General features: G+C 44.0%; 1 protein-coding gene across 1 annotated transcript; it reads right to left on the bottom strand.

Annotated features, from left to right (window-relative positions):
- Nucleotides 1-54: 54 nt before the first annotated feature.
- Nucleotides 55-15,312, bottom strand: naa30 (N-alpha-acetyltransferase 30, NatC catalytic subunit). Its single transcript, XM_049590522.1, has 4 exons — nt 14,221-15,312; nt 13,324-13,447; nt 12,960-13,015; nt 55-5,500 (listed from the first exon to the last, which is right to left on the bottom strand). The coding sequence occupies exons 1-4, from the start codon at nt 15,082-15,084 to the stop codon at nt 5,363-5,365; spliced, it is 1,182 nt and encodes a 393-aa protein (XP_049446479.1). The 5' UTR covers nt 15,085-15,312; the 3' UTR covers nt 55-5,362.
- Between the last annotated feature and the right edge of the window lie 595 nt (nt 15,313-15,907).

The raw sequence follows: 15,907 nt of genomic DNA, 5'->3' as shown, positions 1-15,907 counted from the left end.
GCATGACAGCCGAGACAAATGTTTATCCGATCGGGAAACTGGTTTCTGGGGGAATTTATAATTGTAACACTAGAAACGTAGAGTGGCAGATGTCGTCCCAGGTGAGGACAGAAAAGTGGTGATTGTTAGAACGAGCTACCTGGATTAGCGCAGCGGACGTCCAGGCGCAGGGAAGAAACTGCCTCAGACATCTGTGAACACTGAACTGGCATGTCAAGTCAAAACTTATTCCAAATGCATTGTCAGAGAGAGCAACACCACAGGCCATGGCTACAAACTGATATTGATGACGAAGCCCTTCAGTCTGTGATCATGAGCTAAACGGAGCACTTTGGCTCTTTGGCTGTAATGCCCACATGGAACTGCCAGAGTTTCACAGGAGTAAAACAAAAAAAGACACTTTTCCTTCAAAGTCTAAAACGCCTCCTCATACTGACAGCTGGTTTGAAAGACGAGTTCATTTTATACGGTGTTACCTATCCTGTCCTTTTATCCATCAGTAGTCACTGTATAAAAGAAGCAAAGGCCCGGACAGTGAGGGGACAGAGGAGGGGGAGACGAGTGTCCAATGCAGGGACAGAAGATTTAAATGTCCAAAATAATCTAGGAGTTTACACGGGGTGATGATTGAAATTTAGAGTGTCAGATGAGCAGTAAAGATAATTGGTGTTGACGGTCCGGAGCGATTTCGTATCACACTGTGAACCGCTCATAATTCTCCTCTGGATGGGCTAAAGTAGCACAGAAATTAAAAATAAAAATCAAATCTGATAAATCAACCCAAACCGCCCCCTTCCCAACAGATGATTCACAAAAAAACATGCTCTCAATATATCCGAGGAATAGAACAACACTCATATACAAATCTGAAAAAAAAGAAACAAAAGAAAAATAGGTCATCTGATCCATTGTTCCAAATGCACAGACACAAACGTACATACACAGGCTGTTATGAGGGTGGCGACTCTGTAAACATCTACTCTCCCTTTCAGTCCTGGGCTCCTGCGGTGAAATATAGAAGGGGAGATAAACCCATAACGTGAGCGAGGTCCGGTAGTGTCATTCATGGAGCTCAGACGAGATCAGTCCTTGTATCGTTAAAACATCTGAGGTCCACTAATGTTTGCAGGAGACTTTTGTTTGTTCTGTAGCCAATATTTCGTAGCAGATTTTCCTCTGCTTGTGCCACATGGCAGCGTCTCGCAGTGATTTCTACTCTGAATGTTGTAGGCAGGATGAAAGCACACAGATGTCCAACTGCATAATTTGAAGTTTACTTAGAGGGAAATTCGCCAACGTTTGTGTGAATGTCCAATCATTGTGGATGGTAAATGTAGTTAAAGCATTGAAATTGAAACAATAAATTCTGCTGACCCAGAAAGCTGAGTTTGCAGCTGCATATCTGATTCGCTTCTTGCATCCTGCGTCGTCATTTGATGTGACAGTGACATGGCTGGATGCAGAAGAACTACAGGTTGGGTTTTGCTTTGGGGCAACCCGGGGGCGTGTTCTAGATGACCCTCAAAAACAGACCTTCCTTATTCTCCTTGCCTGTATTGCAAACTAGTTTCCAACACCATTAATGGCATCCTGAAATATGACTGGAGAGGTGTTACGGATGGAGATACTTTTTATGCAGGAGAAGCCGAGGTTGTAGCTGCATGAGCTGTGTTAGACCCTCCAGAATCTGAGCTGCTGAGAGTTAACACCGGCTGGTGGAGACTTTGCTCAAATTGCCCTCCGATGCCGACAGAAACTGAATCATCCTGCTGCAGTTAACATCAAGAGTCTTTGTTGAATGCTATTAGCGACACCGGGAGAGCCTAAGAGAGCCCGTGTGCGCGTAACAATGCATTAAAGTTTTGTTCCTCACATGGACAGAGGTGTTGGAGACCTTTTTTAGGATCCCAAAGATAAACAGAAAGGACAACCAAGACCAGCAGGGCCGAGAGGGCAGATGACCACTGAGTGTTTGTTACCTTACCCTACTGTAAGCTATTTTGTTGGTAATCTATTAACAGATTCTACACATGTATGCAGAATTTGTGGGCCACAAAATGTTGGTATCTGCAGTGTTCAGGTCCTGACAATGAGTTAGCTTTATATTAACTTTAGTATTTGCATTCATGTGCAGATATCTGGTTGGAGAGATTAGCCAAAATGAACAATATACAGAAGAAGAAGTCTTGGCCCAGTTATCTGCAACCTCACTGGATCAGCTTGACATATTGGCCCTCGCCCCCAGAGGCTTTTTCGTAGATAGACGATAAGTTCTGAAACCGCCTCTTAACGAAATGCTGTGAGTAATTTACATTGGGCTTTTATTGTGAAAGGTAAAATACAGAGGAGTGAAGTGATGATGCACTGCCATGGACCATGGGAAAAATAATAAATAGTGGTTCTTGCCGATTCAGACTACGGAGCCTCCCCATTTTTATTTAGCTGCCTGCAGAAGCACACATGCAGCTGATAACCTCGCAACGCTATGTTTTGGGCAGCAAAGTAGTATCGCACACAATGCATCCTGGTACATGTAGGCACTGCCCTGCAGCAGGACTTTTGCTTTCTCAGTCAATATAGCACGCACTTTCTTCAACGGACTATATTTACCATCAACACTGGTTGGACATCCACGTAACAGGTGGTGAATTTTACCTTTAAACTGGCATTACGTGAATACTTCACACGCACAATGACCATCTGATAATCGATTACTCTCCGTTTGTTACCCTGAATTCATAAGACAACTTTGTTTTCTTGCTTGCCTCACTAAGAGTGGAGAATCCAAAAACTGAGAAAATGCTTCATGAATTGAAGTCACAGTCATCCATTTACAAACTCTCACACAACTCCTGCAGTACAATTCATGTCTCATTTATCCAGCACTATGCGTAGTACTTCTCAAACACATGCATTTTCGCTAAAACGTGACAAAAGCAAACACTTCTGTTGGCAAATAACTTGCCCTGAGTGGGCTTGAGCACGCAGTTGCGTATGAGCTCCACTTCAGCAGAGTTCAAGCTCATGCATACGTCCAGAAAGGCTTCTCAGCTGTGCATGAGACTGTTTTTACTGAGGTGTTTTAAATCCTTTTTTTGGGATTTTTTGGATTCTCTGTTCACGGGAGAGGCATGCAAGAAAAACAAAGTTTTAACCACAATTTTAACGCAGTGCGCTGAGTGAAATGGGCACTGTGAACGTGAAGTATTTCTTTAACCACTTGTGATGCTGGTGGTTTTTTAATTTGACTTTAAAAATTTAGGGTTTATTCTCCCCTCAACTGTCATCCAAACTGTCTCCTGCCCTTTCTATCACACTGAGCACTAAGTCGAATCCTGGAAAGCAAAAAAAAAAAAAAAAAAAAAAAAAAAAAAGAAGTGCGTGATTTGTTCTTTTCTCTTGTCCTTATTAGGTCGGAACAAAACACAGCACCTCAAAGGCTATGATCTTCCTGTGCAGGGCCTCTGAAAGTAGAGAAATAAAAGTCTAACAGATCCACACCATTGTCAAAAACAATAGGACACATTCATACGGACACATACACACTGCAGCAATTTCCAAAGAAGTGCATCTGACCTTTGTTCATATTATTTTAAAGACAAAAAAAAAAAAAAAAAAGCAGTTGAAGCAAATTTTCTTTGCCATAATTAGTGTGGATTGGAACGTCCGGGTGCATCTATGACGTGTTCCAGGTTGGAGATCTTAACATGTTAGCGAGGTTGGTTGTGCATTGAGTTAGGGCACCTGGGAAGTGCATTGTGGACTCAGCCGCTCGCGAGCAGCGTGAGGTTATACAGGTGTATATTAGACAATCTAAACAAACTGAAAGAATAAAATATAATCTGCTAAGAATACTTGTCTATTTTCCTTAAACACACACACACACACACGCACACACACGCACAGCATACTCAAACAAGGTTCCAGCATATGTAACACTTTGCCTTTGGTCTGGCGCCGAGCGCAGACCAGAAGCGGGCCGAGGCTGCCGTGTGACGCCTGTTGGCAGGAACGTCACTGCAGTCGTGGCTGAGAGTGCTGATGGATTGAGTGGCACTTGCAATGAGGAGAAACAGATGAATAATCTAAAAGGAGTAAACTGAGACGGTGAGGACGCATTTGACCACGCCATCATTGGCAAGGAGTCTCTTTAGAAGACTCTTTTTTTCTGGGGAATTTTGCAGTGGCTGGCAGTGCAATCGGGGAAAACACGTTCTGATTTGCAAAAATAGGAAGGAAAAGACTCACCCATACTGTCAGGGGTTTGATGAAGAGATTAAGAGAAGGACACTGAAGCAAAAAGGTGTCAGGTCCACCAGTCGGGCAAAGTTGGAGGCGCTAATGGAGTGATTCGTTTTTCGATCAACTGCTCTGCACCAACATGCTTACATCAAACGCAGGAAGGGGGTTCGACTGGGTTAATCAACACACACTCTGCACACTTTCCCCCGCACTCACTTTAAAATAAATGCATGCATATCTTTACAGGCTTCAGTCCCGAAGGCTGAGGCAGGTGATGGAAACAGCAGCGAGCAGCCGCTGCGCCCCGCTGCACAGGATGATGGGAAACGGAAAACACACAACAGTACGCACAACCAAGCATGCGCTCACACAGTCGCACAAACACGTTCACCTGCTCACAGTGAAACCAACCACGCCACGTACACATGCACACAAAAACAAGCCAAACACTCCAAAGGAAAAACAAAAAACAAAATGAGGCGGTACAAACACGCAGTCATACTTTAGCTTTTCCCGTCCCCCCCGTCCAACTCACAAGGTTAAAAAAGAAACACAAAAATAAACTCCACAAATATTTTCTTCCCAGTCTGTTTTTACCGCCCTGCCTCCTTGTTTCACGTGTTGTTGTTTACTTTAAGTCTGTTTGTGTCCTGTGTTCTGCAGGAGGACTCGCTGTGGTGCCATGTCCTCTGGGGTTCGGACGCACGTCCTCACTTGAGCTGCCTCCCGCCTCACGTCCCGGGTCAATGCGGCATCCAAGCTCGAAGGTCAAAAGGTCATCTAGTCCCCAGTCAAGGTCATCCCAGAGACCACCCTCTCTCGCCCCCCTGTCCTCGTCACAGGAAGTATCGGGGGCACCTTCATGAGAACATCAGGTGGGATGTCAGTTCATTTCTGCCTAAACAACAGTTGTTCGGAGGTCGAGGACAAAAAGAGGGTGTGTCTGCGTGTCTATGCATACTCCTTATGTTTGTACACAGGTGTGTGTGTGTGTGTGTGTGTATGTGTTGTGTATAAGAGTGAAATGACCAGGGCAGAGCTGAGGCTGTCAAGCCGATAGCGTACGAGGTGAACAGCACCCGCTGTCCCGTCCTCCCCCGTCCCCTCTTCTTCTTTCCTCTTAGCGGAGCCACAGTTTGAGCCGCAGCGCGTCCACTCCGTTCAGGTAGTATCTGAACAGCCGCTTGTCTCTGACAAAACCCAAGTTCTCGTACAGCTTCAGGGCTGATTTGTTGGTGATTTCAGTCTCCAATACGACCTGGGGACACACACATGGACATGTCAGTGTGTTGTTTTATACATGAATGGACTAACTGATCCTTGTAACCTGGTACATAACATATATTTGGTTTTTGTGCACCCAAACAGTTGTTTTGCATGTTTCAGCCTGTTAAAGGAAAATATCATTATTATGTTGTAAATTCCTCTCTGCTAGTTCAGCTGTTGTTACTTCTGTCAAGGAATTTAGTTTCTCAGCTCAAGCTTACAGGAAAACTACTGGCCTGATTTTTATTGGCTATGGGAACGTAAATACACACATATCATGCGACTAATGGCCCAGACACACCAAACTGTCTTCAGAGAACTAGTGGCAAATGTTGAAAGAACAGAGTGTGTTTACTGAGTGCCAGTGAACAATAACACAAAACATCATGTGGTGTTTCTGCAAAAGACAAATAATCTGACATCATGTGACAAGTTTGTTTTGATCTCACTCCCTCTTGACTTTCGCTCTCTGCAGTCGCAGATGCTGATTCAACAAGCTGCACTGGTGGAAAAAAAGCCAACTAGCACCAACGAGGACCACAGGTGCTAACCGATGGCCAAATATTGACCGACGGCCAGCCACTTGGTGTGTCAGGGCCTTCACTATACTCTCACTCGAATTCAAATGTGAATCCTCTGCAATAAACTCTACCGCAGATATTAGAACAAAATGTTGTTGCTTTACGAGAGCAAGCAGTAATATTGGTTGCAATACAGAAGTACATATTAACACACAGCTAAGATGATAAGGCTTCAGGCAAAACCAAATTCTGACATCATTCTAATACTTTTGGAAATATATCCAGACACACAGTATACAGGGCTGCACTTGCAGATTTGCATATCACAGAGGACTGGACGACTGGTCTGCGCTCTCTGACTGCCCTTTGAGTTTATCATAGTCTAAGCTCTAACCCTGTCTCAGTCACATGTTGTAACTCATTAGCTAGCAGGCCAATCTCCAATACTCCAAGAGTCAGCTGGGTTTAGTACATCGTTATAAACGGCATGCAAAGCCAGTAAAATAGCTGTAAAGGTAACTTTGGGATTTTTCAACGAGGCCCTGTTTTTTCCATGTTTATGCGTCTAAGTGATTAATGGAAACATTTGCAATTGGTCCAGTATTGAGTGTGATGGCTGCAGCCGCAGTGGTGTAACAGCTTGCAATTTCACCATCCTGGTACAATTACGCACTGTTTATTAAAGCCCACTAAAAGTGCTTGTTTTTGCCCCTGACAAGCTCAGATTGTTATCATCAGTAATGTCTAGGATCCCTACAGAGAAATGAAACATTCTACTCTACCTTTCTCTTGATCTGGTCTGTTTGTTATTGTGTATAACCAAGTCTCGCTCAAGGAGGAGTCTCGTTCTATCATCTCATGAGAGGTGACTTGTTGCACTAAGACAGCGGTGTAAATGTTAGTGGGAGTTGGAGAGAAGAGAGCCAGGAAGATAATGTTATGTTGGACTACAGGAAACATAGCTTAGTCTTATCTAAAATGTTTCAATGTGATGGTTGAGTATTTAGCTGATTTTGAAAATGTGAAAAGACTTCTCCCTGAGCGAGATTTGGCTACACACTAACAAACAGACCAGGTCAAGCAAAGCTAAGAAAATCATCTCAGGTTCAGATTATTATTCTAAGTGTCTGACAACATTATGGAAAAGATCCCTACAGAGATAAAGCTTTTTGTTAGAGGGTAAGATCCTTTTAATTTAACCACAAACAGCCCTTAAATCACCATCACCAAACCCGCCAGACTCCATTTAAATAAACAGTGATTTTAGCGTGTATAGAGGCAGCATGTTTTCACATCTAACTGGGTGAATTAAGGGTTTATTTCAACCAAACCAGAGTTGGTGACTGTTGGAAGGGTGAAAAGACAAATCAAGACAGTTTTTATGAGTTTTATTTTGTTACTGTCAATTTTGATTGAACTGTATTTTACAAAGATAAAAGTACTGTTTTTTAAATGGAGTCTGGTGGGTTTGGTGACCGCGATTTCGGGGCTGTTTCTGGTTCGACAGAAAGAATCCTACTCTTTAACATAAAGGTCTATCTCCGTAGGGATCCTTTCCATTATGGTATCAGACACTTAAATAACAAACTGAGCCTGTCAGTGGCAAAAACAAGCACCTTTAATGGATGTAAACTGAGGGTGCATAATTGCCCCCAAGTGGTTACATTGCAGCTAGTTTTGTGGCTGCAGCGCTCTCTGTCAATACCCGACCACTTTGAATAATTGTCTCCATTAGTCACTTAGAAATAAAAACACGGGAGGATGGGGTCAGGCTTAAAAAATATCGAAGTTTCCCTTTAAGGCACCTGATGTTGTAGCTGCTGTGTAGTTTTTGGGGTCAGTTGTTGATGGTCAAGAATAGCTTCAAAGAGTAAGCTAGCTGCTGCTGATTACACCACAACATCTCATGTTCTATTAAAATACACACATTCAAAGTGGGAACAGGACAGTTTTGAAGTTGCCTGAGCTAAGCTAGCCTTCCTGTAGAATAACATGTCATGGAGCAGACATTTTGAGAGACAAGTACACAGCAGAGTAACATCTTACAACGTCTCTGTCCCAGTAAGTCAGGACAGTGTGACAGTGAGCCAGCAGGCACATGTACAAGACAATATTTTGTGAGCGCAATAAAATGACTGGCAGTGTAAAAAGGAATCTGATGACACTGACTACGCTGTGATAAAACACAACATCGAAGGGGGTGCTGAGTATTTCTCATAGATATTGTGCATTTAGCGAATAACCATTTTTCAAAGCGCACTCAAGTTCCTGTCTTCCCAGCAGCTATTAGCTTCCATTCACTGCACTGCTACAGTGACCTTCAGTAACATATTTCTCTGTGAAAGAAGTGTGTTTGCGTAATAATGCAGCAGCAAGAAGGGAGTTAAGCAGTCGGTTGTGTTTGTGCGTTCAAGGCTGGTCTGATATTAAAGTTGTAAAAGTATGCCGTCGACTGATATTACATTTAGAAGCAAAGCAGTTGGGAAATTAAACTCTGAAGACAAACTGAATTTGGTAGCCCGGGATATTTGCCTATGCGCATCTGAGTACAGCAATAAAGCCACGAGCCAGCGGGGCCTGGAAGATTAAACAACAACAATAGCTGGCAGTCGAGTGAAGTGGTGTGTTTTAGTCAGGGTTATGATACTTATAAAAACAGCCTGCTCATACACAAGCTGAAAAATGCAACTTGCGACACAGTTACAGTGTTCGCAGTGGCCTGATTGATGAAAAAATAAATTTCTATAAAAGCACACTTGGTGCCGTTTGTCTGTACACAATCAAACCAACAAGAAAATCACAACTCTGGTGAATCATCGTCAGAGTTCTGGCCTCAAAGAGATCAGAGGAAGTTTAATACGGAATCTCATTTCCACCTCAAACACCTGCCATTTCTAGAGATTTCAAAACCTACTGTGTGTGTGTGTGTGTGTGTGTGTGTGTGTGTGTGTGTGTGTGTGTGTGTGAGAGAAGCAGGTGAGTGAGTTTACAGCTACTCAGAGAGAAGCACATCCACAGCCAGCGGCCCTTATTTCTCTAACAGATTACTTTCTTATTGATATTTGTATACTTATAAATATGTGGTAATGAAACAGACGGCTTCGCCCACTTGTGGCGCTCCTATAGGAAGAGAAACATTCAAAGACTTAATGTGGCCTGTATCAATGGCATGAGACTTCTTCTTAAACTTCATTGATGGTGCAGTGCCAGCCAAATGTTTGGAAATGTCGGCGTGCCTACCTGCCCTGCTCTAATACGAAATCTTATATATCCATATATGTGCAGGCTCTCTGTCTCAGAATATCCCATCATCCAGGCCTTAAGTAGAATATATACTTCTGCGTCGAATCAATGCCGAAGCTACGGCATAGGCTCAGCATCAACGTCAGGGTACGCACTTTTCCAGAAATATAACTACGTGTCGTGGTGACGCAGACCTCCTGTCGATTTCTGTAAGCTGAAACCATTTCCCTCAGTGGAAACGAAGCTTTTATTTACTTTAATTTCACAGATAAGAAACAATAAGTTGTGAAGACAATAAAGCCTCCACTAAAATAGCATTTCAAGTCTTGTGTGTGATTTATCCTGGCTTCATATGAGCAGAGGAAATCTCTGCTAGCTGCTAGGCTAATTTATACAATGTAACATGCCATAGGCTTGTGCTAATAACCTTAGCATGTTGTATTTGTTTGGAAAACGTGTTTAGTATAAGACAGTTGTTTTGTCAGTGAACCTTGTGAGCTGTAATGGAGCTGAATTTTGTAACGTTACCTTTGTTAAATGTTGCTGTTGTCCCTGGCTTCATATGAGTAGAGAAAATCTCTGCTAGCTGCTAGGCTAATTTATACAATGTAAAATGCCATTGACTTGTGCTAATAACATTAGCATGTTGTATTTGTGGGGAAAATGTGTCCAAATAAAGACAAGTGTTTGTCTGTGAATGCTGCGAGTTATAGTGAAGCTGATTTGTGTACTTGTGTTTGTCTCTATTAAGCCATGTTTAATGTGTGTTTACTGTGTGTTCACTTCACAGTAACCCTGCCGCTGACTAGTGTTTTGGAGGTGTAACTGCAGAGTGACACAGACACACCACTGCACAAGTATACATGCTCAAGAGTAGGCTACGTGAGGTTACATGAGCTTCAAAACCAGACGCAACTCAGCCCTGAGCAGAGTGACCGTCCTCTACTGACCAATCAGACTGCAGGGTTCACAGCTCCACCTTTTAGTACCAAATCTGTGTGCTAGGTACCCCAACAGAGGGGGGACCAAACATGGGGTTCCATTGGTACCATCCACAACTTTTCACAGTGGAAACAGGGCTTAACGGTGATCACTATGAGCAGTTTCCACTGCAATTAAAACAATTAATTTGCAAATAAATTTGTGAGTTAAAGATACACATAATAAAATCATGGTCAGCAGCATCATGTAGACATTAAGTACTCTTAGCTCTCTGTTTTCAGAAGTGATCTAATATTCTGAGTTTCTTAAAAGTGTTGTTATCAATATCAGTCTACGTGTGCGCTATATTAAGGATATTTTCACTGCTGTATCTCGCCATCAGGCAGCCCGCTCTGACGCCATTATCTCTGCTCTCTTCAAAGCTAATGTATAGCCTCATGGAGAAATTTTCCCTCCCAGCGTGTGTGGTGGTGCATTTATCTGCAGAGACTCTGCCCTCTGCCTGGTTTTCTTATCTTCTTCTTATTTTCTGTGCGCTGGACTTTAACGGCACGCTCATGTGAGGTTGGGGCTTTATAGAAAGGCAGCAACCAGGTGCCAGACCATAAGCAGCAGGCATCCAAGAGACACAGTGCAGATTAACTGCAAATATAACAAGGCAAAATGCCAAATAGGAGTGAATCCAGGGTTGGCTTTTACTTTCACTTTCGCTGGCCGGCAGGTGTACAAACAATACCGACAATCCTGCATATTATACCTTTCAGTCTCTAAAAAAGCCTGTTATCAATATCAGTTTAAGTGTACGCTATATTTAGAATATTTTCACTGCTTCACCTCACCATCAAACAGCCCGTTCTGAAGCTGTTATCTTTGCTCTCTTCAAAGCCGCAAGACTCCTTTTACAAGAGAGTAACTTTACCTCAGAGAGCATAGGAGCTGCTGGTCTACAGCTGCCTCGGTCGGTTAGTTTGTTTCTGTTACTGTACGACTTTGATGAATCCAAACTCACCCCAGGGTCTCCCCCACATTCTTTTATTTGTGGTGGCCCACCACAATATCAACATCATTGCCCCCTCGCTGATAATTGTCTGGCGCCAGCACTGAGAGGAGCAAGTGAAACAGCTCGTAGGAGAGGGACGAGACTGAAAGGCTCGGAGTAGCTGACAATCAAACCAAGGTTACAGGCAAACTGTGAAGATAAGTGAAGGACAGGAAGGGAACCTGGTCCTTGAAATACAAGCAGGTTTTTTTTTTTACTTTTAGTTCATGCTCACGGAGAGATTTCAATGTTGGGCAATGTATTTTTTTTATGTATTTACAGTGTTTTCCAGCAATTCTGTCTTTTTTCCTGTATATTCTGGCTATGTAAATGCAACACACTCCTCCCGTCTACTGCTGGCATGCTGCTAATGCAAATGTGGGCCAATCTCAGGCATAAACCCTGAGCATGTTTACACCAACCCATATGTGTGTGTTTCAGGCTTTTCTTAAAAACATAGATGTTCTCTGGATGTGCTAAAGCAGTGGTGTCAAACTCATTTTAGTTCCTGGGACACATGCAGCCCAAGTTGATCTCAGATGGACCGGACCAATAAAACCATCGCACATTAAGCTGTAACTATCATCAGCTCCAATATTTGCCCTTTTTTGTGTCTAACGAATTACAAGTACATCCTGTAGACGTTTATCCTTTCACAAAACAGATAAACAGCCTGAAATGTCTTAAGAAAAATAAGTGCAACTTCAGCAGTATGTCTGTTTTTCCACATTCAGTCAGTCTACTTCTCATTGTTATTACATGTGCATTAATCCAGACATTTCCTGATACAGATTCTTTCGAACTGAAGCTGCTGATTGAAAACATTCTGCAAAATGATCAATATATTTCAACACGGTCACAGTGATTATTCATTGTTATACCAGAGAGCTGTATCCTGGTCAGGGCGGAAAAGTCTTGCAAAGCATTAGCCCTTTTTACACTGCCAGATTTTCCGTGAATGTTGGGTCATTTTGCCGGCAAGCTGTGAGCGTTTAGACACACAGAGCCGGATTGGCAAGTTGATCCGAGGTGCCCAATTTTCTGCCTCGTAGGGTAGACATATAGGTGGAACCTTTTTAGTTTAAACAGACCGAGGCAGCCTTCCACAACAGGAGGGGCTGTTGATGACTGGCGGTGGATAAACAGCTGATAGCAGGAATGAGCGAGCAGCTAGTAGCAAGAGGGAAATGCAAACCTGACAGACACTGTAAAGATGAGCAATTGGGGAGACAAGGAATTGTGCGCCCTCCTTGTCCTCGCAAACGAAGAGGCCATTAACCGTCAGATGACGGGGACGGTGAAGAACGGGCCGACTTATGAGAGAATCGCCGAAGGACTGACCAGCCGCGGCTTCCCTCCCACGTCACTGTTTACGTCACACGCTGAGCTACACGTTTTGTTACTTGCTCACGCCCCCCATTGCCCCGAAAAAGGCACATTCTGTATAAACAAAAGTAGTACTGCCAATGCTGAAAAAAGACTGATTGGGCTTTCCTGCAAATTTGCACAACTCCTATTTAAAAAGGGCTAATGTTTAACTTGCTCCTGAATGTTGGCATCTCTTAGTCTCGTCATATAGTAGGCCAGATTTGACCTTTTGGCGGGCCGGTTCTGGCCTACAGGATGTATGTTTGACATCCCTGTACAAAAAAATCATGTTGCTTGCCTGAGAAATCCTCCTGCAGGAATGGGACTTTGTATCTTACCTCGTCACAGTCACCCTCCACCATAGCGTAGATGGCCTTCTTCACCAGATTAGTACCTGAAACAAAAGAGGCAAAGTCAGTGATGGCACGCAAACACACAAACATTTAAATAACACTTGGTTTTTCTGTTTTTCTGGCTTGACATCTGGTGTGCAAGACAGGCAGAAGGTAAACTATGTCACTTAGAGTTAAACAAATCAACTCAGAATGTACATCTTATCTAAATACTGCATTTGCATTGAGAGATTTGGTTGTCAAAGAAAGCACAAAAGACGCAATTGCATAACTTGGTCTCTGCTCTACATCACAAAAGGACAGACTTTTATACTGATCCTGTACGTGACATGCAGAGTGCAGATCTCACCGATGCTTTTCCTTCTGTGTTTCGAGTCCACGGCCAGCATGGCGATGTAGCCACGACGGAACATCTTCTTGTGCATGTCAAGCTTACATACGATGGCTCCGACACACTCCTGCTCCACCATGGCCTGTGACACACACACAAACACACAACAGTTAGATCCTCCTGAGTGTGTGCTGGGGTGGTCACTGAAAGCCTAGCAACAGTTCCTCCACAGTTCCTGTCACCGTGCCAGTTGTGCTGGTTCCGAGCTGAACTCTGACCTTTGTTTCACTGCACTTCCTCTTGTGTTACATGCGTCGTTCCAGACAAACTGGAACTGGGAAGTTTACGACCTTGGGGCTCAGAGAATAAGCAAAGAAAGGATAGTGTTTGTCAAAGTAGAAAATCCTGACTGGACACTGAGTGCAAAGGGAAACACGCACTCGCAGCACATTACTCTCAAAACTGGAGAGTAAGGAGTTTATATGTTTGCTTGCTTCTGAATTCCTGCGCATGTGACAGGTCAAGGACCTTTAGATAAGTGACTAACAGTAAGGGGCAACTTTACTTGATTTGACAGGTCTTAATTCCAGCTAAAATCCACAAAGGATCAAGGCTTTGTGACAGAGAAGTGGGTGTTGTAGCTGCCAACTGTCACAATACAACTTCCAAACCAGTGTGCTGTCAGTAACACATTCATCGATGTGTGTGCTCTATGTTTGGCTGCCTTTGAGACGCACTGACAGGTGATGAAAGCTACAAGCATGCAGTCACACCCAGCCCCAATAATGCTATGCACCCTTAGGTAACCTTAGTCCACAGGCTGGGATGATATTTGACACTTTATTCTGGCTCAGAGTTTAAAAGGTGAATGCAGGCATTTTCATCACATTGACATGTTTTCAGAGTCACACTCACCAGAAAGCAGAGCTGCGGCCAGTTGTGGATGAAGTACCTGTAGGTGTAAATTGAATAAGGCTCAGACAAGTCCTTGGTGATCAGTCTCATGATCCACGGCATCTGCAGCTCGGACTCGTAGCGGACATAGCGGATGCCGTGGCTGTCCTCTTCCGCTCGGCCGGGAGAGCTGCTCAGGTCGAGCCGGGCCAGCTCCTCGGCCGGCGGCTGCTGCTGCTGCGGGTCAGCGAGGCTCTCCTCTCGGCCGGGCCCGGCGTCCGGCGGCTCGTCGCTCGGCGGTCTCGGCGGCTCCGTGAGGTCAAACTCCTCTTTCCCTTCGTCCCCGGGTTGGCTGTGGGCCGCTTCAGTTCTTGTTAAACCCGGCATCCCGTTCATGCTATTGTTAACTAGAGGAGAGTGACTGCCGTTTTTGGAGAAGGGGCTGTGGCCTTCATGTTGGCAATGCTCACTATTGTTTCTAGCGGCTGGAGCCTCCTCGTTGCTGCCGCTGCTGCTGCTGTCACAGTTGTCCACGGACGGTCTCGGGTTGTCAGGCCGGTTTCCTGTGTGTTGGTGGCTGTCAGCGTCCTCTAAGGGGCTGGCCAAGCCGTTTAGCTGCTGCTGCTCTCGGGCTTGCATTTTGAGGTGCAGCGCCGCCGGGCTAGCTCGCGCTAGCATGTTTTTCTGCTTCTTCGTAACCGACCTATTGACTTCGCTAACCGGCTCCGACGTCTTCCCTGAACCGACGGGGACACAGTCCTCCCTGTGACAGGCCGGCTCTCCGTCTTCCCCCGCCGGCTCCGCGCTCCCAGCCCCGGGGAAAGGAGGAATTTCAGCCGGGGATGCAGGCAGTGCGCTACTAGGCCCAGGCGGCACTGTGGCCATCCCACCGCATTAAGGGGGAGATTCAAGCTGTGAAAACGTTGAACACAAGCTCATCCACGAAGCGAAGTGATATACAATCAATATACACGTTAGTTCACCGAATATCGCATAAATCCACGGCTTTTTGAGGCGATAACGTATCCGCTGGCGACGTTTGTCACTGCTTTCTCCTCGATTTCCCTGCTGCCGGAAAGTGCTGTCGCAGCAAACGCCATTGCAACAGCAGACAGAGACGTTTTACGACAGTGACAGATGCAGGGGCCAATTAGCTACTGTAATGTGTTCACCTTGTTTTAACACCTTTCCTGGCATTTTTCTCACACCAAGAATCTCTGGAAGAACTTTTAAAGATTTATAATGGACCATATCTCCAAAGACTTTATATTATTATGGAAAATATGGTGTTTGATGTCCTTAAATACCCCCCCCCCCCCCCCCCCAAAAAAAACCAAGACAAAACTTTGAAAAAAAAGTTTATAGTTAATAGTTTATATATAGTTTATTTTTTGCACAATTAAACCACATAAAAGGCAAATGAATAATGAAGTACAGCGCAGGGAGAGGCAAAAAACCCAGAGGGCTTATTTAAAGCCCCCACTTGATAAAAAGTTCACAGTTAAGAACTCAAAAGTACAGAAAAATAAATAACACATAAAATAATACTAGTGATAAACTACTAATGGGAAAATATGTTTGATCGCAAAAAAGCCCAAGAAATAATAGTAAAATTAATATTTTAATGGTAATAAAATCATTTAATAATTAACTTGATAAATACTCCAGTAAAGTATTTTATCCATAAATATTACTTAAGCATTAATAA

Source organism: Epinephelus fuscoguttatus, linkage group LG11 (genome assembly GCF_011397635.1).
Source record: "Epinephelus fuscoguttatus linkage group LG11, E.fuscoguttatus.final_Chr_v1".
NCBI classification, from domain to species: domain Eukaryota; kingdom Metazoa; phylum Chordata; class Actinopteri; order Perciformes; family Serranidae; genus Epinephelus; species Epinephelus fuscoguttatus.
Note: the sequence above shows the minus strand (reverse complement) of the source record. Positions and strands in the feature narration are given on the sequence as shown.